Source organism: Trachypithecus francoisi, unplaced genomic scaffold (genome assembly GCF_009764315.1).
Source record: "Trachypithecus francoisi isolate TF-2019V2 unplaced genomic scaffold, Tfra_2.0 Lachesis_group5, whole genome shotgun sequence".
NCBI lineage: Eukaryota > Metazoa > Chordata > Mammalia > Primates > Cercopithecidae > Trachypithecus > Trachypithecus francoisi.
Genome location: NW_022681470.1, coordinates 75,482,153 through 75,507,865, shown reverse-complemented (window position 1 = coordinate 75,507,865; position 25,713 = coordinate 75,482,153). Strand labels below are relative to the sequence as shown.

The following is a 25,713-nucleotide window of genomic DNA, read 5'->3' as shown; positions in this document are numbered from 1 at the left end:
ATCACATTGTTATAAGAGATAGGATCCACTGCCCCCATCCATCAACATCACCACCCAAATAGATGTCTTTTCTTCATGCAGAAATTCATTCAAAACATAACATGTATATCTAGACAGAGCCACACAGTTTTATTAAAAGCTTTGTAAGCCCCCAAAATACAGGTTCTCAACTCCAGTTGCACATTAGAATCTCCTTGGAAACTTTTTTTTGAGACAGTTTTGCTATTATGGCCCAGGGTGGAGGGCAGTGGCGCGATCTCAGCTCACTGCAACCTCCGCCTCCCACATTCAAGCGATTCTCCTACCTCAGCCTCCCAAGTAGCTGGGACTACAGGGATGTGCCACCAGGCCTAACTGATTTTTTGTATTTTTAGTAGAGATGGGGTTTCTCCATGGTGGTCAGGCTGGTCTTGAACTCCCGACCTCAGGTGATCCGCCCGCTTCATTCTCTCAAAGTGCTGGGATTATAGGCATGAGCAACTGTGCCCAGACGGGAAACTTTTTAAAACTAAAGACACCAAGTCCCACTCCAGACCAACGGAGTCAGAATTTCTAGAGGTGGACTCTGGCCTGAGTAATGTAAGTAATATATTAAGTGCTCCCCAGGTGATTCTGATACATAGTGAAGTTGAGAATGTCTGCACTACAGCTACCAAACAGAAACATCAGCCTTGACTGTCGAAGGTCCCAACAAACAACCTAAGTGCTTGGATATCCCAAGTCCAAGTCTTTGCCATGGTACCAGTGCACCATGTAGTAGGTTAGCTATTCTTGGTGCTTCACCTGTTTCATTTCTGAAAAACAATCTGCTCTCTTCCTAACAATAACACTAGAGTTAATGATCCTTGAAGTCTTAGTGACCACAGTTCCACAGGGAGTTACCTTCCTGGTCTCCTGAGTATAGACAATGGACAAGGTATGCAGCAGTCTTGGGAAAACAAGCGACACAGACCAGGAAAACAGAGAAGCAACCCCTGCTGCCACTGTGAACACATAAGAAGTCAGCTCCACTTCAGAGCAAAGATACAATCCAGCTGAATATTAGAAAAATATGGTCTGACCATTTAGATTTCAGAGGGATCCAAAACCAATTTAGACTCCAGTCGGTCGACAAAGTTCACATTCAGCAAAACAGCTCCAGCAGTTGCATCATACACACAACAGGGCAATTCAGAAATACAGATGTCCAGCCATGTGCAAAACAATGCTTTCATTTTTTTTCTTCTCTTTCCCACCACTGACCCCGAGAACAGGCTGGAAAAGCTCAGCATCTGTTGCTACTAAGAATAGGCTGTGGGGATAATTATTTATGAACTTACAAGCACTGAGCTACCTAGCACGCTCAGGGGCGGTCAGAGCAGATCACTGTCACTGTGCTGAGGGTTCCACAGCAGATGCCCCATGCCAGGCAGGGTTACTTTCCAGTTTGCTCACTGGAAACAACAGGTAGGAGCATGACTCTAAACAATCAACCTGGTGGGTCATTCTCAAGAGACTAAGGTTCAAGTTTTTTTTTTTTTTTTTTTTTTTTGAGACGGAGTCTCGCTCTGTCGCCCAGGCTGGAGTGCAGTGGCCGGATCTCAGCTCACTGCAAGCTCCGCTTCCCGAGTTCACGCCATTCTCCTGCCTCAGCCTCCTGAGTAGCTGGGACTACAGGCGCCCGCCAACTCGCCCGGCTAGTTTTTTTTTTTGTATTTTTTAGTAGAGACGGGGTTTCGTCATGTTAGCCAGGATGGTCTCGATATCCTGACCTCGCGATCCACCCGTCTCGGCCTCCCAAAGTGCTGGGATTACAGGCTTGAGCCACTGCGCCCGGCCAGGTTCAAGTTATAGATGGGGTTCTAGGGAACTACATGGTATACAATGTTTAAGATGGCATGGAACTCTCACAAGAGAGATAAGAAACAGGAAAGCCACGCTCCTTCTGGCAAACAGCTAAACATCTACAGACCCTCATGGAAACTCAGCCTGAAATCTTATTGTGGACAACATCTACTAGACACTGTTAGACATACCAGGACCAGAGTGACAATCTAGGACCTAAGGCTAAAAGATATCCCTGCATGCTTTGGAGGTAAGCCCGAGTTTCCGAGTTTGTCGGACATACATAAACTCCATATAATGTATCAAGACTTGCTTTAGAAACCTGGTACTGCCAACAGGGCCTTTTAAAACAGATAAACTTATCCTGCTTGGAGGAGAATGGCATTAATGAAAATTGAGGGAAATAACATGCATGTCTTATAAAACCAACCAAGTATGCAGTACATATTCATATTTCAATAAAGTGCTCCATATTCCCACAGATACAGCAATAGTGTGGATCCAATCATGTCATATCCAAAAAATAGAAAGTTTTTCTTTTCTGTTTTTTAATTAATTAATTAATTAATTTTTATTTTATTTCATTTTATTGAGACAGGGTCTCCCCTCTGTCGCCCAGGCTGGAATACAGTGGTGTGATCTTGGCTCACTGCAACTTCCACCTCCCGGGATCAAGTGACCCTCCCAACTCAGTCTCCTGAATAGCTGGGACCACAGGCACATGCCACAGTAGGCCCAGCTATTTTTTATATTTTTGGTAAAGATGGGGTTTCATCATGTCGCCCAGGCCGGTCTCAAACTCCTGGGCTCAAGTATTCCTCCCACGGGGCCTCCCAAAGAGCTGGGATTACAGGCGTGAGCCACCGCACCCAGTCAGAAAGTTTTTTTTTTAGTGGGCGAAACATCTCTCTGTTCCCCAACTCCTCCACCTCTACAGATACTGTGGTAGACTGTATCATTTGTTCAAAATGCTGGCTGTCCCTCTCCCCCGGGCCCATCCCCACAGCCTCTCTCCCTTGTACCCAATTCCTACTCTACTGAAATCACGTGTGGCCATGTGACCTGCTTTGGCCAATGGAATGTGGGTAAAGACAACTGCCACATCTCCTGGTTCTGCCATAAGGTCAGCATGCCCGGGTTAGGGGCTGCTCCCTAAGCCCTGGTCCTGGAATAAAGAGTTCATGGAACAGAGCCACAGCCATCCCACAAGGCCATCTATATGAACATGGGAGAAACCTGTGCTGTTTATCACTCACTGAGATTGAGAGAAAAGCTCTAGACAGTGACCCTGAGCTTATAAAACAATGCCAAATTCCAGAGTCCCAGTATACCACATCATCACATGGATGTTTACATACGATAGGTCCATTATGTCTTCTTAATATATCAACTTTGAATAACAAATACTTGATGTAACCATATTGTCCCATTCTCTAGTCTCAGTATTTCAAAGTTGTTCCCTTGTAAGAATACATCAATTTTTTCAAAGACCACACTAAGCATTTCTTGGTTTTCATGACTCATTAAGACAGTAGCCATGCAAACTCACAGAGAAAGAAATTACATGAAGGGGCAAATCCCCTTCCAGAAAACATAAACCGTTTTCTATTGCTGCTTGATGACTACCAAACTACAATCTCAAAGGTCATCTTTCAAGAGGTAAATACCATCTCCCCCAATAAGGCTTCCTTCACCACTTGGCCAAGTTGCACAATTCTTTTTCTGGCCTCTAAGATGCTTTCCTTGTAATTAACCACAGGGTTGGCTTTTTGTTTCTGTTTGGTTGGTTTGGTCCGCCTGACTTCCTCACTAAATGCAGGCTCCCTGAGGACAGGATCTATGCAGTTTTCTTACATCTATCACCTGGCACACAGTAGGCTTAATTGATGCTTCTTGTACAGATGGATGAAGAAATAAAATCAACAACCCAGTGTGAAGTCTTCCTGTTCAAAACTTAAGAATTAGAAAGCAAACTTCAGTCCAACAGAAATTCTTTTTGACTGATAAGAGACATAGTTTTACAAATTCTTTGGCTTATGACCTCAGTTCAAAGTTTAGGTAAAAGCCCTTCTATTACATGCACAGAGCACAGCTGGACAGATCCAAAGAAGGATCCTTCCAAGCTTGACTTTCTATTTCACACCAGAAAAGGTAGTTTGACTTTCTCCTAGGCCAAAGTATGGTCAGCTATGGGTACAGTGTCACATGTCCCTGGCCATGATGTCAAAGAAGGCCATGACTAGGCCTCACCGCAAGTATGAACTCCAGTAGCTGCCATTCCACATGAGTGAGCACAAGTTGGGAGACCCAAGGGATTATTTTCACACACAGAAGGCTGCAGAACTGATTTCTCCTCAGAAAGGAAGGGGGTGAGTTGCCAATAACTAAGGACTATTAACTAAAAACCATCAAACAGAAACATATTTCCTAAATACAAAATCCACTGTAGCCTGCCTATCAAACTATTTGCTAAAGAAAAAACTCAGCACAAGGCACATCTGTTTGAGATTCTTGCTATAGAAATGCAGTTGCAAAGTGCCATCCTAATGCATCACAAAGACCTCCTCACTGAATTTCCTACTTCCACCTTGGCCATTCTACATACCATTCTTTTTCTTTTTTTTTTTTTTCTGAGACGGAGTCTTGCTCTGTTGCCCTGGCTGGAGTGAAGTGGCATGATCTTGGCTTACTGCAACCTCCACCTCCGGAGTTCAAGTGATTCTCCTGTCTCAGCCTCCTGAGTAGCTGGGAATATAGATGCACGCCACCACACCCAGCTAATTTTTGTATTTTTAGTAGAGACGGTTTCATCATGTTGGCCAGGATGGTCTCGATCTCTTGATCTCGTGATCCTCCTGCCTCGGCCTCCTGAAGTGCTGGGATTACAGGCGTGAGCCACCGCAACTGGCCTGACATAACATTCTTAACAACCACATGGCCCTTTGGCTAAAACCACTCTTCTCTCCGTTTTAGTCAGAGGAAAAGCCACATACTTGATGATGGCCTACAAGGCCCCACATCACTTACCCCTCGTTATCTCTCTAATCTCTTCCTAGGATCCTTTTCACAATCCTTGAACATGCCACAACAGAACCAGCTATTCCGTCTGTCAGAATAGAACAGAATAGAATGCCCTTCCCTAGCTAGTCCCAGATTACTCTTTAACCTCCTTCAAGTGTCTGCTTACACACACTGCCTTCTTAACAAACGCATCCATGCCCAGCTTATATAAAATTGCACCTCATCTCCTCATCCCCATGACCAACCTCTACTTCCCCTGCAAAACATTTATCCAATTCTAAATTCTTATTTCATCTTTATTATTAATTATCTATCTTATGCCACCAGAATGTAAGCTCCCCAAGGACAAGGATTTTTGCTGTTCAGTTCACTAGCAGCTAGACTGCTGTCTGACACAAGTAAATACTCAATAAATACAGCTGAATAGGCTGGGCACGGTTGCTCATGACTGTAATCCCAGCATTTTGGGAGGCCAAAGAGGGTGGATCACCTGAGTTTAGGAGTTTGAGACCAGTGGGGCCACAATGGTGAAACCCCCTCTCTACTAAAAATAGAAAAATTAGCCGGGTGTGGTGGTGTGTGCCTGTAATCCCAGCTACTCGGGAGGTTGAGGCGGGAGAATTGCTTGAACCCAGGTGGTGGAGGTCGCAGTGAGCCGAGATCACGCCACTGTACTCCAGCCTGGGCAACTAGAGTGAAACTCCATCTCAAAATAAAATAAAATACAATAAATACAGTTGAATGAACTAATACATCATAAGAATGTCCTCTCTTCAGCCAGGCATGGTGGCTCATGCCTGTGATTCCAGCACTTTGGGAGGCAGAGGCGGGCGGATCACAAAGTCAAGAGATTGAGACCATCCTGGCCAAGATGATGAAACTCTGTCGCTACTAAAAATACAAAAATTAGCTGGGCGTGGTGGCATGCACCTGTAGTCCCAGCTACTCAGGAGGCTGAGGCAAGAGAATTGCTTGAACCCAGGAGGCGGAGGTTGCAGAAAGCTGAGATGGGCCACTGACTTCTAGCCTGGTGACAGAGTAAGGAGCGAGATTCCATCTCAAAAAGAGAAAAAAATGAATGTCCTCTCTTCACCTTTCTCTTCTAATGGTCTCTATATGCATTTGACATTTATCTTAAAATTATATCTATATTTGTAGTTAATGTACAGCTCTTTTAACTGAAGACTTATGCGGGAAGTAAAATGAATACTATCAAGTCATTCTTCTCACACTTCAATAGCGATGTGGGCTATTTAGTGATGCAGACCACATACGAGAACTGGATATTTCTGTAAATAGTTCAGTAGCCAAAAAATCTACAGTAGTTATAGAATATCCATACTGTACAGTTGGCTTCAAAGTATTAGGTGGTTCAAAAACATCAGAATACCAGGAGGTACAGGGTTGCACAAAGAAAATACCAGGTGATTTATCATTAACTTTGCTTCTTAATAGGTTGGTAAGATTCTTGCCTGCTGTAATGCCTCTGGTTGAACGAAACCATTTGGAAAGAGAACCCTGCAGTTACCCAAAGCTGAGTTTGGCTGAGATAGTAAAGTTTACATTCTATTGTTTGCTAGGTCCTTACCCCATGGAATGTCTCAGAACAGGATTCAGGCCATCAAGAGGTCAGCCGTGCTCTGGCCAAACGCTACCTCAGGGAATTACACATTACCTTATACATGATATGTGTCACTTATGCATTAAACACTAGCTTTGAAAGTCCCTTCCCCACTCCACAGTTGCCCAGTTGAAGGCATCTGAGTGCAGAAATTCACTCCCATACATAACTTCCAAACTAGGCATCCAACACCCACCCACATGATTACTTTACTTCTTTGCATACTCGTTCCTCTGTGAAGAACAGTGAGCAGAGGGTATGTGTGATACTATTAATAACTACCTCAATATTTGCATGCATTTGGGAAAATGGAAAGCACATGGCAAAAACTCCACAGGGGCTGTAGGTTCAGGGTCACACTTGAAGGACCAGCTGATCAAACAGAGAGTCCACTGGATCTGAATCCGTCCATGTGGTAGGACTGAGTAAACAGATGTGCATAATCAGAGCATCCTTTGACTTGAGCAGCTGCAAACTTTAGTGAGGTCAGAAGCACCTGCAGTGCCTGTTTAAAATGTGCAGAGTCCTCAGCTCCACCCACCCCAGTGATTCTGACTCGGCAGCTCTGAAATGGGGCCAAGGAATCTAATGGATGTCCCAGGAGACAGAAATGCAGATCACACTTTAAGAAACACCACCTCGGGTCAGGCACAGTGGCTCCTGTCTTATAATCCTTGCACTTCAGAAGGCTTCACAGACCCCCCTGTGTGAGGTCAGAAGTTTGAGCCCAGCCTAGGTAATATAGTAAGACCCCGTCTCTGAAAAAAAAAAAAAAAAAAATTTTTTTTAAATTAGCCAGTGCGGTGGTGCACACTTGTAGTCCTAGCTACTCAGGAGACTGGGGTGGGAGGATTGCTTGAGCTCAGGAGTTAGAGGTTACAGTGCGCTATAATCATGCTATCACACTCCAGCCTGGACTACAGAGAGAAAGACCTTGTCTCTGTCTCTAAAAAAGAGAGAGAGAGAGAGAAACACTTTAAATCTTAATCAAGTTACTTAAAAGCCTCTTAGTAAATACGTTTTTTAAAAAGCTTATATTTGCCTTCATGACTATTAATCCATTCCTTCATAGAGAAACTTATCTCTACTCTTATGTCTTAATAGGAAAAAACCTTTAGGCAAGCTAACCGCATCTTAACCAATATTATTGGGGATAATAAGCTTGAAAAGAGAAAAATGATTTCGCAGTCACATGGGCTGTGAGGAGCATAGACTATTTTCTCCTTCAGGGTATTTAATTTAAAGCTGATGCAGCATCAGAGCTGCCAGTCCAATTGTCAGTGTCAGAACACGTCGTTATCAACAACACCCAGGTTAGAGAGTGAGAAAAGCAAGAGGCGCCACAGGCCTCACGCTCCCTTCAGCCGCTCCCAACATCTCCTTGGAATGGAGAGGCGGTTCACTCAAGGTGACAGGGATGGCCCTGGAGCTGCTTGGCACCGGCCAACTTCACTTAACGAGTGTTCAGAATCACACTCAGCATGGAGAAATTCACCCTGACCCTGGATGCCTGCCCCCTGGCATACGCTCACTTACATTTTTACTCAATTACTATTTCTAAGAACAGAGACAAAAAAAATGCAGAGCCCCACTGCTCAGCAGCCTTGCATGAAGGTCTGAAAGGGGTCTGCAGGGTTTTTCCAGAGCCTGCGAGCTGGGCAAGGTGGAAAAGCCTCCCACTGTATGGGAATCTATGTGGAGCTTGCGCCCCGTCTCCCCTTCCACACCCTCAGACACTCCTGATTTTCCCTGACTCGCTGAGGAGCAGGGTGGGTTTCCAATGTTTTTTCACCAAAGGAAGAGAGAAGCTCGCAGAAATTAAGTGACCGAAAATAACCCCAAGTGAGGAGTGTCTGAGAAGAAAAACCGCCCAAAAAACCAGGGTAGGCCTCTCACTTTGTTTACTATGGGAGGAAAAGATGAAAAGGAAATGAATCCCAAGTAGTAGGCAAGAAAGTTACAAAATTAACAGGACAGGATTCCAAAGGAAAAGCCAAAGAAATGGGGAAAAGTTTGGGGTCTCTGTGTATGGTGGCATCCAGGCCAGACCTGAATTCAGATTTTGGCTCTGTCACTAGCCAGCTCTGCGACCAAAGACAAGCTGTTTACCTCTCCAAACCACAATTTCCTAAAAAATGGGGATCGTCATTCTGGCCCTCCCTGACCAACCAATGTGGGGAAAATTAGGATGATGTGTTTTAAGTACCAGGGACATAGTGGGTATTCAACAAATGTTTTCCTTCTCTCATTCCCTCCCGTTTTCCTTTCCAAATAGCCAGTTAGCTGGGGCTGGGGGTTGGGGGGAGGGGGGAACGGGGGAAGTCAGATGTTTAACTCCTTGGTTTAGCTAGTGAAATAAAATTAGAATTTAGAGTATAAAAACAAAACATAATGACTCACAAAAGGGAGCTTTAAAGGCATGATTAAACTTTTCACTCTTTTTATTCACATTGCAGCTTCTAGCCACTTTGAGGCTTTCTGTACTAAAATCAATGTATATTCTCAACAGAATAAGTTCTTTTTGAGGAAACCCCAGCTTAGGCCACTGTAAATAAACTATACTGATTTCTAAGCAACAATGTGTAGGCATGATACATTGCAGAATAGGGTATCCAGTGACCTAGGCTTTTCCTAGGATAATAAAAATATTTCTTTTGTCTCTAGCCGGGACCTCCACCCACATTTAGAATCAACATAATCCAAACCTTCTCAGGGCCTCAAAAATATGCAGTGAACCAATGCGACGATTGCAAGTCTGTTTCCTTTTTTCCTGAGCATGGTTCAGGGATAACTTTAGCCACTGAATTCCTTGAGTGTCGGGATCGCCCAAGCTCTATTATTTGCTGCGGACTCATTGTCCAGTATATAGTAAGCATTCAATAAATGGCTGAATTAATCAGTGTTCCCAATGGGAAAGGAGTGAAGACCTCTGGCTTTTGTACCCCTCAGACTAACACCTGGTGCTGGCTCTGGGGAGCCTGCACCTGCTCTGAGGGTCAGGGTTAAGCAGTTTGAGCAAGTGGCAAGCTCACAGGTCCCGTTAACTGAGGGCCTTACCCATGACAATCCATTTCCTCATGCAACCCAGGCATGTCAGTACAAAGGCCACAGATAATCAGCAGCGTAACTCCCCCACAGGTCTCCCTGTAGAGCAGGGGCGTCCAATCTTTCGGCTTCCCTGGGTCACACTGGAGAAAGAAGAATTGTCTTGGGCCACACATAAAATGGACCAACACTAACGATAGCTGAGAAGCTTTAAAACAATTGCAAAAAAAAAAACCTCATAATTTCTTAAGAAAGTTTACAAATTTGTGTTAGGCCGCATTCAAGGCCATCCTGGGCTGCATGCAGGCCGAGAGTTGGACAAGCTTGCTCTAGAACCTTAAAGGAGAGAAAATCTCCTTTCAACTTTGGTTCAGGACAAGAAACATTAATTGAGCAACTACTACGTGTCAAGAACAAGAACACGGATACAAATAAGATATTAAAAAAGAACATCCTCTTGACATTCAGGCTATGCTGTCCAACCCTCCAGAAAGTGGCCTCCATGGGGATCAGGAAAGGTGTATGACAAATCACTCTGTGACCCCTGGAACACATATCTCATCCCCACAAGTCATTCTTTTACATGCTGAAATATAGTCATTGTACTACTTCAAAGTTATTCATCAGTTTTTCTCATGTAAACTCTTACTAAAAAAAATTCTAGGCACCTTAGTGATCGCTTAACTACAAGGCTGCATTTCAGAATCTCATCTTGCCCCTGGCAAGTTCCCCACAGAAGACAAACACTAAAGATGGATTTGATATAACTATGTCAAACGAGGAATAAAGCAGACAAGTGTACTCACCAAGGTACCCACAGAGCACCTGGGACTGTCTGGAGCACAAGCTGCCCACTGAGCCAGAGGGTGTTGTAACAACTGGGCAGACAGCTAGGAGTTTTAAAAAGCACAGTCATTAGCTATTTTACTGAAGAGATGCCTGGCACAGAACTATACAAAGATTCAAGTAGAAGAGGGACTCATTGAATGTTCTTATCATTTCCCCAGATATAAGGTCCCTGCTACCTGGGGCCAGGGGAATAGACACTGAGGATCTAAGGAGGATTCCAGATTCTAGTCCCAGATCTTCTGACATCCCTTAACTAGCAGTCAGACTCCTGAATTCAGTTTTCCCTTTAGCATGTTCTAATGTTAAAATAACAGCATACAATTTATAACTGAAACAGTAAAATAAATACCTTGATTTATATTAAAGATGAATAAGAAAGGCTTTGACCTCCTTTGACAAAAGACAGCCTACCTATTAAGAATAAAACTTTGGTTTTCATTTGGCTGGCCTAGATTCAGTGTTCTTAAAACCACCTGTCATCATTTCTAAGCTGCATGTGAAAACTCCTTCTTGAATCAGTCAAAACTACAAGTGAATATTGGTTTGGGGCTACTTACCTACAGTTTAAAAAGCTAGAGCTCTCTGAAATGGACTAAACACATCTTCCACGACAGTTATTACATCCGGAAATTTTGAACTTCGCTTTCTTTAAAGTAAGAGCAACCCAATTTGTATTTTGCCCACCATATTCTTAGAAAAAAAAGTACATCCTCTCTCCCCCTAAAATACCTCAAATTGAAGAGAAAATATTGCTGAGTGTTCAAAAGTTTTTCTATTGGTGGTAGGGTCAATAAAAATATAGAATTTTTGCAGAAGAAGATGTGAATTCAAACCCCTGTTCTGTCACTGATTTCCTGTGAATCCATGGGGAAGTCTGTAAGATGAGGCAGACATAACCCTACCCCTGAGGGTTTTTATAAACTTGAAATGAGATGATATATTTAAAACAGACTGACAAATAAACAGTGGTCAAGGAATATGAGCAGTTGTCAAACTTGTGTGACAAAAGAAGCCCTGACTGCCTTTTAGGGCCTGGTATGAATGTCATTCTTTCCTGGCTCCTTACATGCATTGAGTCCCTGCACCTTCCATTTTTATAGGGCATGTCTTCTAGAAGTAACACTGCCACTATTCAGACCTGACTTGAAAACTTCTTTCAACACAAGACAAAGGCTTTGTGGACTCTTCTCTTGATTTTGATTTTGATTTTGATTTTTCTATATGTGTGCCTCTTCACTCAATTTTAAAATGGATAACAGAGACTTTTTCCATACTCTGGAACTTACCATGTCCAATATTCAGCCCACTATCAAGATCCCAGTGGCATATTTTTCACAAATGTGTGGATTACACCTTCTAGGTGGAACACTCTTGAACTGAGATATGGGGCTCTGACTGGCCAGTGTGGCATGGAAGACGGAGACCCAACAGTGGGGATTCTATAAGCACATACTGCTATCATGTTGCCACCATATGCTGCTTCCAGCTGACATCTGCTCACATATGTTCCCACCAATAAGAAACCAGGCTGTTTATTTTTAGAGGCTTCTCCACAGTCTTACAGGAAGAAAATTCCCTCAAATAACCAGTCAGCAAAGACAGGAAGCTACACTGCATATAAACTGTTTGTCACAAGATTAACAAGTCAAACAAAGTTTTCTCATTCATATCTGACCTTTAAAAAGATATGTTGAAAGTTATCTTAAATAAAAATCTCAAAGAATACAACCAGAAAAAGGCAGAATATGTAGAGTAAGTCACTTGGTTAGCAATACTTTTTCTTCGAAACTATGGCCCTATGCATTTCTTGGGGGGATTTAAGTGCTTTTCCTGGGAAACAGCACCTTCTTCAGGCCAGTGTATGCCGTGGTGCAGAAGAGGGACAATTCTATTAAACAGAATTCAGATCCCAAGGTCATCCAGGTCATAGGAAGTCTGTGTGGGAATAACGTGAGGTAATTATTGTCACTTGCAGTTTCCAGCCTGCAGTTCTCAAGCACGCACCTTTGGTTTACTTTCGCTCGCTATAAAGCAGTACTAAAATCCCTTCTTTTCTTTCCTTTCTTTTTTGTTTTTAAGCAAGGGGGGAGGACAGGGAGCTGATCCAATGCCTTAGAGGTTAAGACCATGAATGAGATAGAGATGTAAGGATGCTAATGATTGTTCAGTCCACAGAAAGCAAACCTTAGTTTTAAAATAATCAGTTTTCAGGCCGGGCATGGTGGCTCACGCCTGTAATCCCTGCACTTTGGGAGGCCGAGGCAGGCAGATCACGAGGTCAGGAGTTCGAGACCAGCCTGGCCTATATGGTGAAACTCCCTCTCTACTAAAAATACAAAAATGAACTGGGTGTGGTGCCATGTGCCTGTAGTCCCAGTTACTCAGGAGACTGAGACAGAAGAATTGCTTGAACCCGGGAGGCAGAGGTTGCAGTAAGCCGAGATCACACCACTGCACTCCAGCCTGGGTGACAGAGTAAGATTCCATCTCAAAAAAAGAAAAAAAAAAAAAAAATCAGTTTTCAATAATCTACATCATTGAAGCAGCACTGAGGTATGGATACACTCTGTTTAGAACAGTGAGGCTTTGGATATATGCAAAAAGGCTTTGTAACAAAGAAATGTAAACAATTATCAAAATCTGAGGCATGTATAGTCTTACAAACATAACTTTTTTATTTTAAATTTTATTTTATTTTAAGTTCTGGGATCCATGTGCAGGACGTGCAGGTTTGCAACATAAGTAAATGTGTGCCATGGTGGTTTGCTGCACCTATCAACCCCATCACCTAGGTATTAAGCCCTGCATGCATTAGCAATTAATCCTGATGCTCTCCCTCCCCGCTCCTCACCGACAGATCCCAGTGTGTGTTGTTCCCCTCACTGTGTCCATGTGAGAAACATAATATTTTTAGAAAAACACAGGCACTCACTAATTTATGATGGAGGACTATAGGTAACACAAATCATAAAATAGAAACAGTCCTAGAATTAAAACTTTGCATGGGTAATTTACAATGTAATTAAATGACTATGAAGTTAATTAACTATAAAAATGTTGGGGTTTATTTTTGCCTGCGATGACACAGCTAAGAAACAAAGCAACAAAACAAAAATACATAATGTTTCCAGAGTATGTTTCTGAACTAACTGCACAAGAATTACCTAGCCTTCTTATCAAGATGCAGGTTTCTGGAGCCCACCTTAAAATGACTGAATTATAATCTGAATTGGGGTGGGTGACAAAGGTTTGGGAATCTACACTTACAAAAGTACATCAGTAATTATTCTGCATGGTAAAATTTGAGAACCCTGGTACAGGTTATTGTGCCTTACAGGTTAGCAAGGCTTTTCAAAAAACCACATTTGACCTCAAAACAATCCAATCAGGTGAATCAAGGAAAAATTATTCCCTCATAAGGGCTATTTGTTCTGAGTAGGTAGTGGCTTTGTGTAGTGTGACTGTCTATAGGATAGAGATAAACCATTCTTACTGCAATGGTATCTTAAGCAAAATTAGATGTCTTACAAATGTACAAGTAAACTCCCTATCAAATAAACTCCTGCCCTAATCCCTCCAAGCCTCTCCACACAAACAAACAATGCATCTCTCTTGTGATATAGCAACTCTGTAAGCAGGTACAATTATTCCTCCCAACACTGAACTACAATGAGTTTCTACTCTTCTTGGAGAATTCTCAGCAAATATTACTGAGAAAGGGAAAACTGATCCAAATGTATAACACTTCAGGGTCAGCTTGGATCAAGACCCTCTTTCTATAATCTGAGTACTTGTGACAAACAGTTAATAAATTAGACATGACTTTACACATAGTTTCATTATTGATGGTGATATTTTCTGACAGTGGAATTCTTCTGAAATACCTCTCTCTCCAGGACAAACTAGCACCAGTCACCTCATTCTACGTAGAAGAAAAGTGTAAGTTTAGTAGGTGGAACCGTGGCAGTTCAGGACTTAGAGATCTGATCAGTGACTGTAGTTAACACACATAATAACCTACGGCTTAATACTATGAAGAGGTACAAATGAGTGACTAAATTACTATTCCAAACAACTTAATGTTTTAAAAATGCCTCAAGATATCTCAGATAGAAAACAGTGAAGACAGGTACAAGCAACCCAGGGTGGTGAAGTTTAACAGACACATCTGAAGGTGGAACTTGCTGCTTCAGAGCCTGAGGTCATGGCTATTATTCAACTTTGCTTCTGCTTGGCTACTTCCAGGTAGGAGTCAGGAGGTTTGGAGCACTCCTTTCTCTGTCTCCCTCTCTTTAACCTGCAGAGCCCAAAATGCCAAGGATGAACTTGAATGTAGAAACGTTTTCCCACAGAAAGCCCTGACTGACCTCTGGGGGGACTGTCCCTTGACCAAACCACCCTTCCTTTGCACAGAAAAGTCCTCGGTCTGCTATTGTTTCTTTCTCCTTCTAAAGTAGAATCAGAATAAGTCATTCACACTTTTTTGGAGTTTCTAAGCCAGCAGTTTTATTAAAAGAGGTCACTGCTGGGCGTGGTGGCTCACGCCTGTAATCCCAGCATTTTGGGAGGCCGAGGTGGGCAGATCACGAGGTCAGGAGACTGAGACCATCCTGGCTAACATGTTGAAACCCCGTCTCTACTAAAAAAATTAGCTGGGCATGGTGGCGGGCGCCTGTAATCCCAGCTACTCAGGAGGCCGAGGCAGGAAAATGGCATGAACCCAGGAGACAGAGCTTGCAGTGAGCTGAGATCGCACCACTGCACTCCAGCCTGAGCGACAGAGCGAGACTCTGTCTCAAAAAAAAAATAAAAAAAGAGTTCACTATAAAGGAAGTAGAAACAACTTCAGTCATATTGCCATAAGATGTCAAAGCAAAAGTGAAAATAAGTGAACATGAGATTAAGTCAATAGATAGGGAAATAAATGATCATATTTTTTAAAAACTGAAATAGAAGAAATGACACAGTGACTGCTACATCTGGTGTAAACAGAAAAATCCCTGATAAACTTGGTCTAAGAAGCATTGACATTACCAACACTGAAATGAATCCAAAACTTTAAAATTAAATTATATTTCCCAGAAACTTCCCATTTATGTTTTGGCAACAATAAATATTTTAGTGCTCTGAAAACCCACTAAAAAGTACACAGTCATCTTTTTCAGATAGAGAGATTTGCAAAGACCAGTGGACTTGCGGTCATTTTAGTATCTTTCTGAAAACCAAATTTTGCATTCTTGCTCACAAGATGAAGTAACAAATAAGGATTCTTACAACAGCCTAAAATTATGAATGAATAGTTATTTGCAAACTAGTTTGTCAAGACAGATGTGGTATTTGTCAGTGTGGTGTGGGTTAGATAAGAAAAGGAAAATGAACCAAGCCAAAGTCACAGTCATAACGTTTTTCTTTTTCTTTCAGAAGACCAAAAAGATGCTACAGTACTTCCTGAAACAACATCTCTGAAAGACCAGCATTATTCTTAAATAGCTCCTCTGTGACTTTTTCTTCAGAAACGCAGCGTCTCTTCTTCAGAAATAACCTGTTTCATAATTACTGATATATAGGTAGCTTGAAAGGCCTGAGGGACAGTGACACGTTAGTGGAACACGCTAGTGTGAGAGAAAAACAGCTGCTGTGGAGGGATGGAAATGCATTCAAACTATTTCCAGAAGGTTTGGACTTCACAATATCCAGGAAGCATTTTCCATTTGCCTTAAGTTCCTCAAGTCATTGTGGTTAAGAGAACATCTAAGCCAAACATTTCTGACTTATCAGGCAGTAACAAATCCAAGCCTTCATTTGAGAGAATGAAGGGATGGTCCCGGCCCAGGGAGGATCGCTTTCTCAGCACCATGAGGCTTTCCCTCCTAACAGACACTAAAGCCAGTGAATTCAGTTCCTCTTGGACAGCAATGTTTTTCCACACCAGTGAAGTGGTGTTACTGGGTTGCCCCAGGAAGGCCAGGATGCTAACTCACTGAGTGAACATGTTGCACTGTGAACAACTATCCAAGGCCTTAGTGTGGCTTCCCCTCTCTGATATCATTTCTACTCCCCAAACCCTCTGCAGTGACTGTTGGCCAGCCCCTCCCCTTCTTCTCATCCAGCTTTCTCTTTGAGATTTGTTTTTTTTTTCAGATGAAGTCTGGCTCTTGTCTCTCAGGCTGGAGTGTAGTGGCACAATCTCGGCTCACTGCAACCTCTGCCTCCCAGGTTCAAGCAATTCTCCTGCCTCAGCCTCCCGAGTAGCTGGGATTACAGGTGCCTGCCACCATGCCCGGCTAATTTTTGTATTTTAAGTAGAGATAGGGTTTCACCATATTGGCCAGACTGGTCTCAAACTCCTGACCCCAGCTGATCCACCCATCTCAGCCTCCTAAAGTGCTGGGATTACAGGTGTGAGCCACTGCACCAGGCTTCCTTTTTTAGATTTCTACACTGTAATGTCATACTATTGCTAAAGCCTCCTTTAAAATGAATTGCCTGACAGCTAAGAGGCGGCTGTGGCCAATTCTTGGTCGTAGAGGTGAAATGAGGTCTACGTGAGTGTAACCACAGGGGCCTGAGCTGCCTCAGCCTTCACTTCAAATGTCCTGGCTTCTTTTCAACTGGTGGAGGTGATGAGAGGCAAGGCACCTGTGGGAAGAAGCGAAATCAGCCCCAGAAGTGCATTACACAGAAGTCCCGTCTGCATGTCAGCCTTTTTTAGGCAACATCCCCTCTGTTCTTTGATTTTGGACTTTGGGATCCAGAAAAACAAACAGGCGAGTACTATGTGACTCATAGGCACCTTCAGAGATCAGTTCAAATAGTTTAAACAATTTTTCCCGGTTGGGTGTGGTGGCTTACATCTGTGATCCCAGCACTTTAGGAGGCAGAGGCAGGAGGATTGCTTCAGGCCAAGAGTTCAAGACCAGCCTGAGTAACATGAGGAGACTCTGACTACAAAAAATTGAAAAAATTAGCCAGGCATGGTGGTACATGCCTGTGGTCCCATCTATTCTAGAGGCTGAGACAGGAGGATCACTAGAGCCCAGGAGATGGCGGCTTCAGTGAGCTATGTCTGTGCCACTTACTCCAGCCTGGGCAACAGAGTGAGACTGCCTCAAAAAAAAAAAAAAAAAAACCCCTAAAATTTTATATACCCTGTGAAACAAATGGCAAATCTTGAGATGTCAAAAATGAAATAAAAATTTAAAAAATTTTGATTTCCAAGACTCTGGCTGGGAGGAGTATATACTATGTGCATCTCCTGTTCTTGATTCCACAGATGGGCTCCTAACATTCATTAACCAGAAAACGTTTCTGAGGGCAGATGTCATGCCTCCACTTAATTTCATTTTCCATGTACTTCTGCTACAACACTCTATGCCATGTGCACACAGACTGCTATTCTTTCATTTCACAAGCATTTATGCGATTTCACTGATTCTATATATTTTTCATATTCTATTATCTCTAAAATCCAGATTCTCTCTTGTAATCAATGGCCAAGTTAATTGGCAGCGATATTTAGTTAATGTCATAACTAATAGTTAAATGGGCAGTGATATTTCTTTGTTAGTGGCACATGAAATAGTGGTGCATTTTAAAGTCAATGAGATTCGATGAATACTAGCTGCTGTGCAAAGAAGGCCAGAAGCAGCTGCACCAGATGCTTTTTCACACACATCATCCTTTACAACCCCTAGAAAGTCAATGTTCTTCTTTACAAATGAAGAAACTGAGGCTGGGCTAAGTGAAGGGGTTGCAAATCCAGCTGCAAAGCCAACAACTGCAGACCCAGGATCTGAATTCAGTAGGAAGCAACTTAAATATCAATGAGGCAATTTTAATAACTTGCACTGAGAGAGCCAAGTTGCTAACCAAAACAGGACCACTCTTCAACAATTGCCACAGGCCTGGAGTAGGATTTCTTGTCTTTGATATTACCGCTTCCCTTTCAGCCTCTGAGATTCCTTTGGTACAATTCCCTTTTATTTATTCTCCTTTCTTTATTTAATGGGTCTGTCTAGCTCCAAAGTCCACATTCATTGTACATCATCTTGCCTTCCCAAATAAATTAATTCTCTGAAATAGGAATGCCCTATCAATAAATAGGAATGCCCTATCAATAAAATTTATCAAAATTTTTGTGAGGAAAATGATTGCAGTTCAAAAACAAAACCAAGGCTGGGCGTGGTGGCTCAGGCCTATAATCCCAGCACTTTGGGAAACCGAGGCGGGTGGATCACTTGAGATCAGGAGTTCGAGACCAGCCTGGCCAACATGGTGAAACCCCATCTTAACTAAAAATACAAAAATTAGCTGGGCATGGTAGCGCATGCCTGTAATCCCAGCTACTCAGGAGGCTGAGGCAGGAGAATCGCTTGGACCCAGGAGGCAGAGGTTGCAGTAAGCCGAGATCGTGTCACTGCACTCCAGCCTGGGTGACGGAGCAAGGCTCTGTCTCACAAACAAACAAACAGAAACAACCAAAGGCTTAATAAATCACACTTTTTGTATCAATTAAGTGCAGAAATAAAAGTTGAATGTGTTAGAGGCAAGAAAAAAAAAAGCCTAGGTTGTGTGCTTCACAGGTATATTTTCTCAGAGCTTGTGAATGTAATTCTTGTTAACAGAGGAGAGTCACCATTCTCTCATGTATGTATTACATCATTTATCAAGACAGCAAGAAAGGTCATATTCTCTATCTCCTGGGCTCTGTATTAGGGCTTCTATTACCTGTGGTGGCTGAAAGTCTAATTTCCATAACACGTCATTAATAGAAATAGCTATTTCCATTTCCTCAGCTGTCAAAGGGACAATATGAGTATTAACGTCATAGGATTGCTTGTGAGTATTAAAGAGTACATACATGTAAAATATTTAAAACTATGCTTGGCCTATAAGTCTTTAAGAAAGGTTAGCTATGCTTCGCCTATAAGAAGTCCTCAATAAAGGTTAGCTTTCATCATCATTATTACCACCTTCATTATTATCTGAGAGTTGGAAACAGAAAAGATATGGTTATGAGAAGCCCTGTGCTCTTCAGCATAGTGACATGACCCATCAGACACATTTTCCCTGATAATGAAGGTCAAAACATTTCATCTCTCCACATCTCCTGGCCCTGACACCTCTTTGAACTCACAGATTCTTCTTCTTCCTGTAGTTCAATCTTATTCTCTAAAGGAAATGCTCATTCATTGGTCAAACATTCCTTGATCAAACACAATATGCTAAGTTCTATAAGAATACAGGGAAGTTAGACTTGAAGGCCTTCTCATAGGAGAATTAGATAGTGCCAGACATGGTGAATTACCAACCCTATGTTCTGTGTTTCCAGCCCCACCCCATCCCTGCCCTGAAGTGGCAGAGGCCACCTAAGGAACAATCTGAGTGAGCAAAGGAAAGAGATCCACTGAGTGAAACTATCGCAAAGGAAAGAATGAGCTGGAGGTTCGAAGACATCCCAGGTTAATGGAAGTGGTGTCCGGGGCATTGCTTATAATCACATTTTCATCTCTCTAAAATCCAGACCCTCTCTTAAAATCAATGGCATGTTCACTGGAGTGATATTTTTTTCTTAGCGGCACATAAAGTAACAGTACACCCTAAAGTCAAAGGCAATGGAGATTCAGAGAATTGCTGCCAGGCAAAGAAGGCCTACTCCATGCCAGAAGCAGCTGCACTAGGTGTTTCTTCACATATGTCATCATCAATCCTTTACAATCCTAGAAGGCGAGTGTTACTTTCTTCATCTTTACAAGGGAAGAAACTGAGGCCTGGTTAAGTAAAGGGGGTGCTATCTCCCACAAACTCAGGGGATATGATGTGTGAGCACTCGACCACCCATCCATGCAGACATTCCATCACAGTGAAGGAAAAGAAGGCAATTTAGAAATGGTGGGGAAAAGGCCAAGGTGCAGTTTTATTCCGAGTCAAGACCACCAAGCCAATTCAGGAAGTAAGGTAGTGGTTCTAGATATCAGCGCTTAGCCGGGCGCGGTGGCTCAAGCCTGTAATCCCAGCACTTTGGGAGGCCGAGACGGGCGGATCACGAGGTCAGGAAATCGATACCATCCTGGCTAACACGGTGAAACCCCGTCTCTACTAAAAATACAAAAAAAAAAAAAAAAAAAAAAAAAAAACTAGCCGGGTGAGGTGGCGGGCGCCTGTGGTCCCAGCTACTCGGGAGGCTGAGGCAGGAGAATGGCGGGAACCCGAGAGGCGGAGCTTGCAGTGAGCTGAGATCCGGCCACTGCACTCCAGCCCGGGCGACAGAGCGAGACTCCGTATCAAAAAAAAAAAAAAAGAAAAAAGAAAAGAAACAAAACAACCAACCATCAAAAGCAGCTTGTGGTTGTAGCATGATGCAAATTTATTCTTAACAAATGACAGAAGCAAACTTTTCAGTCTAAACAAACCCATCAAAGAATCCCCTAAAATATTATTAAATCTAAAATAAAATACCTGGAGAACGTTGAATTCCCAGTTAAAAACTATCCTTGTTTAAAGGATATTTTTTAAAATGAAAGCACACATACGCCTTCAAAATGACAATGGACATTTGTTTATCTTGCAGAGCCACATTTCATCAAGCTGTGCAGAATCTGCAAAACGGAATACACCCTTGAGCAGAAGCGCTGCCTAAATAGAACAATCATATAGGGCAAATCCAAATCCTCTCTCCGGGAGCCCATCAGTACCAGAAATGCTACATCAAGATAGCGGAAAGGGCTATTTCCAGAGCTCTTTCATGCAGTCTCTTGCTCGCTGCTCACCTTACTCCTGAACCTATAACAGGGCAGGGTGCAGTGGGTGAGGGGCAGGGGGAGGCGGGCTGGAGTGGCAGTGGGCCAGAGTCCCACTCCAGTGGTGACCCTGCACACTTCTCCCAGGTCCAGGAGCCTCCACTCTAATTTCTCGAACCTTCTAAATATGCAGCCTAAAGTGTGTTGTAATCTCTGGGCAAAGGCCTACAAGTCAGTGACCTCCTTGGTTCTAACCCAGATTTGATGTGGGTTCAACAGTGAGTCATTAGCCCTTTTTTCACATCTCAGTTTCCTCTAGGAAAAATGATCTGTCATTCTTTCATATCTTTATATGAAAGATGCTGCGACTAGGTTACATCACCATCTTTTCTCCAGGGAGAAGTCCTCATTCAAAAAGTGCAACTCCTCGAGTAGACCACAGGGGTTGCTGTGGAGACACAGTAGCCTCCCCCAACCCCTTCCTTCTGTGAGGTGGAGAGGTCCCCGCCTGCCCCTCAACCTCTGCAAAGCCCCTCTTTCATCAGGTGGGGTCTTCTCAGGAGAGGCATAAAGCTGGCTGGCCTCACTTGGCAACACAGACAACCCAACTGCTTTAGTTATAAATAGCATACTTCTTTGAGAGGCTTTTCTAGTCATCGAAAAGTAAAAAAAGAGGAAATCCTGAAGGAGGAGCATGTGGCCTAACTTAAATGTGACCACAATTAGGCACTAGAGTTAGTACAAGCAACGATGCAATAAAAAAGGGAGAATTAAAGTTTGGTCTGTTGTGTATTAATAACTCAATCATTCTGTAAGTCAAGGAGTTCAAGTCTGTCTTTGATATGCTCTCTTTTTCTTTCTGTTTCTCTTACACCCACATACAAACACACACACAGGGAATCCTAAAAAATAAAACAGTAAAAATACTTACTACATAAAGAAAAATATCACTATGTTCCAGCAATGGCTAACTAACATTTCCCTTCATTGGGCAACTGGCCAACAGACCAGCAACTTGTATATAGAAAGACATATTCATGAATTGAATGCTAAGTCACATTCCCCAAAACTATGGTGTCATTGGTATTCATTCTACATTCCACAATTTAACTTGGAAAATTACAGAGGAAATAGAAAAGGAGATTGCTTCATGTTAAATGTTTAACATTCATGTGAAACGACTACAAAGGAAATCTCATTGTGATTTTTCAGGCTGTATATTTTTAGTGTATCTACTTCAAAATGGTAGAATAAATCGAGATGATTATTTACTTTCTTCTGTTGCCTAGCTTGGAGATTCCACTCTTTATTAACACAAACTGCTTATTTCCCTTGCAAGGAGAATCCATGATAATTCCTCACTTCTTTTTTCTCTGTTCTAACATCACACTGCTGCTGACTGAAGCTAGTAATGGATAGCTCAACACCATCATTTAAGCTAAATAAGTGGGAAGTTTTGATGTCTCTAATTTAAGACCACAAAGTAAAGTACATACCATATACAATGGTCTAATCCACACTCCATTTAATTAAGATAAGTGTCTGACTATCCTCCTATTCAGTATTCTCATTTGAATATCCTTTGATCATAAAGATATTTTATTTTTGTTATTATTTTCTAAATGGTACTGTTAACAGAATTCAGTAACCCCAAACAAATACCAGGGCTCCTCAACAGGGGCATTACTGACATTGTGGCCAGGATAATTCTTTGATGTTGGGAAGGGGTGTTGCCCTGTGCATTATAGGATGGTTAGAAACATCCCTGGCTGACCCACTAAATACCAGTAGCACCCCTCTACCTCCAGTCATGGCAACCCAAAGTGTCTTTGGACATTGCCAAATGTTCCAGTGGGAGTAGAGGTGGGGGGATTAGGGGCAGTACAAAATTACCAGGGTTAGAACCACAACATGTGCTGACTGGTTACAATGAAAAGGGGAGAGAAAAGAAAGACAATGAAACTTTGTGTCTCTTCCTCTTTCTGATTATCCAACTGTCTACAGATTTTTACATGTCAATTATTTGAATTCTTCCTGTGTATAACTGAATCACCCTAAGTTTCTAAAACCTTGTGCAGCATCTTTCGAATAGATGTGCCTCGAACTTCAAATGGATTGTTAAACTACTAGAGGTCCACTAATTCCCAGTGGGCAAACTATCGGTAAACCTTAGCATAACTCCACTTTGAGTCTTAAACTAACAGCACGTGAAAAGATCAATACGAATAAATTCAAAACTAATCAGACCCCTTCTTTAAATGTTGACACAGTATTATTTATAGCCCACAAATACATTCTTGACTAAAATTCATCCTAGGAGATTGGCACCTGGCCAGTTCTATTCATATTTACTGTATTTATATAGTACACTTGGCCAAGGATAATATTTAAGACAAAATATGTCTGAGGGCATATACAATATCTCTTATATTTTTACTTTTAAATCTCCACATTGCTAAAAATATGTAGTCTGAACTTTATAAAATGTCCCACAAAAGGCTATCAGCAATCTGTAATAATATATAGCTCATTGAGTATAATTAGAGCATATTTGTAATACTTGAGCTGAAGTCACTCCCTGAACGCTAATAAGTTGGTGGTAAAAAATGAACCAGTGATCTTTCCCATGCCTTCATCTCTGGGGCTTATGACCCTCGCCAGATTCACTGCAAGGAATGGCAGGCACACTCCCTCCCCACAGCCACTTCAGTGACAGCTGAGTTAAAAGTTAGGCAGAAAAGTCCTAAAGAGGGAAAGCTAGTATATAAGCCAATACTATACTTTCAATTTGCTTTTTAAAAATACTTTTTTTTTTCTTTTTTGGAAAGGTTTGCTATATTCCAGTATAACTAGAAAGTGCTGGAAAATCAGTTAACCTATTTTCTATAAAATTATCCAGTCCTTGCACAGTAGTATCGAACCTGCTATTAATATGGCTTTCTGCTCCTAAACTTCCACACAGAATATAGACTTTTTAAAGCCTGTTTTCTTTGTATGAAAACTGGCAGCGTATTTTATTTATCCTGGATGTATTGGAGGTTTTCATTTATTTGGTGGCTGGGGTGAAATGGAGAGGAGAATCCACACATTGATGTTAACTGTCATAATCTGAAATCCTCCTAATAATCTAGAAATTTTTCCGGTTTGTTGATGACCATGAGCCCGGGTTGGACCATCTCAGCTCCTCAGACTGAAGTGTGCTTGAGAGAACAAAGAACTAATGCCCTCTTGTATTACTTGTTCTCTCCACACCTATTCAGTAATGAGATCAGAGCTCCTTTCTGTGTTATAAAAGCACTGGGAGTTTATTAGACCTCTTGCATATAAACATTGAAAGATGAGCTATTCAGGTTCTACATAACATACTCTCCGCTCTGCCCAAATACCAGTAGAACCAATGCACGTGCTAGAGAAAGCAAACTGACTCAACTCCTTGTTTGTCTCAATGGTTTTGGACTAATTAATGAACTTTCTTTCCTAATATCTCCTTGGCTCCACCCCAGATAGAAAGCTTTACTTCTCAAAGGGGATAACCAGGGGTGGAGTGTATTTATCACCACTGTTATGGATAGCGCCATAATTACAATAATAAAATCATTCTGCTTGCCAGAATTCTCTGCATCTGTTCTGCTATTGAACAAGAACAGGAGAAGTTGCAGCAAAATAAAGGTCACTAGGAAGACTGGGGTTAGATACATGGGCTGACTTCCGAGACCATCAAGTACAAGACATGGCAGGTCACATAGCTAGGACTTGCCAAATTAAAAATAAATATTAAAAAAGAAAAGCACCACCCTGCAATTAGAACCTTTAATATAAAATTACCAAGATGGCTGTATTATCTATTTAGGCAAGACACAGAGACTTTGCAAAGGCAGCCAGCAAGTATATAGAGCATGGAAAGGGGAGGAGAGAAATGAGCAACCAATGAAAAGTTTATGACTTGCGATTTGGAATACACAAATGTTGAAGAGGTTCCCCCCACCCCCCACCGCCCCCACTTTTCTTTTTCTTCTTCCTGGTATTTAACCCTCTCAGGTATCAGTGAATGATGCTGCCTCTTTTCTTTTCTTTTCTTTCTTTTCTCTCTCTCTCTCGCTCTCTCTATTTCACTCTGAAATAAGTCTACACTGTCTCTTCCTTTCCTCTACAATAAATCATTTCACTCCTATTGCTACCGTATGCCAGCTGGTTTTGAGGACACTGTTCTCAGAGAAGCCAGTTTGAAAAAAAAAAAAAAAAAGACGGCTATCATCTACTCTAAGTTTTAGGAATGCATTGAAGTAACTGCAGGAAGCCTACGAAAAGGCAGGAGCAGGATAACAGACCCGTAAGAAAAATGATCGGCTACACTGGAGATCTGAAGAAGGCAGGTTTGAGTGTATTCTGAAAAATAGCGTGAACTAAAACCTTTTAAAACAGTCAGAAACGGAGTTGTTCTTTCTACACTCCAGGTGAAGTGAAAAGGGAACGTGGTTATAGAATTTTGCCTTTGGGTAATGAAACACCTAGTGATAGCAAACGACACATCAAGGACTGAGGGTTTCCAGGTAGGTTTCTCGAGGAGTCTCCAAACCGGGTTTTGTCTCGGCGATGCTGACATTTTTAGGGGAG

At 42.2% G+C, this 25,713-nt stretch overlaps 1 protein-coding gene across 2 annotated transcripts in view; it reads right to left on the bottom strand.

Annotated features, from left to right (window-relative positions):
• TGFB2 (transforming growth factor beta 2) overlaps positions 1-25,713 on the bottom strand; it is a 98,376-nt gene that overhangs the window by 70,297 nt on the left and 2,366 nt on the right. Inside the window, exon 2 of one of the 2 annotated variants that reach the window (XM_033196633.1) lies at positions 10,318-10,401. The exons of the other annotated variant lie outside the window; for it this stretch is intronic. Within the exon in view, the coding sequence (XP_033052524.1) occupies positions 10,318-10,401 (84 nt within the window). The remainder of the gene's footprint in view (positions 1-10,317; positions 10,402-25,713) is intronic. 2 annotated transcript variants of the gene reach the window in all.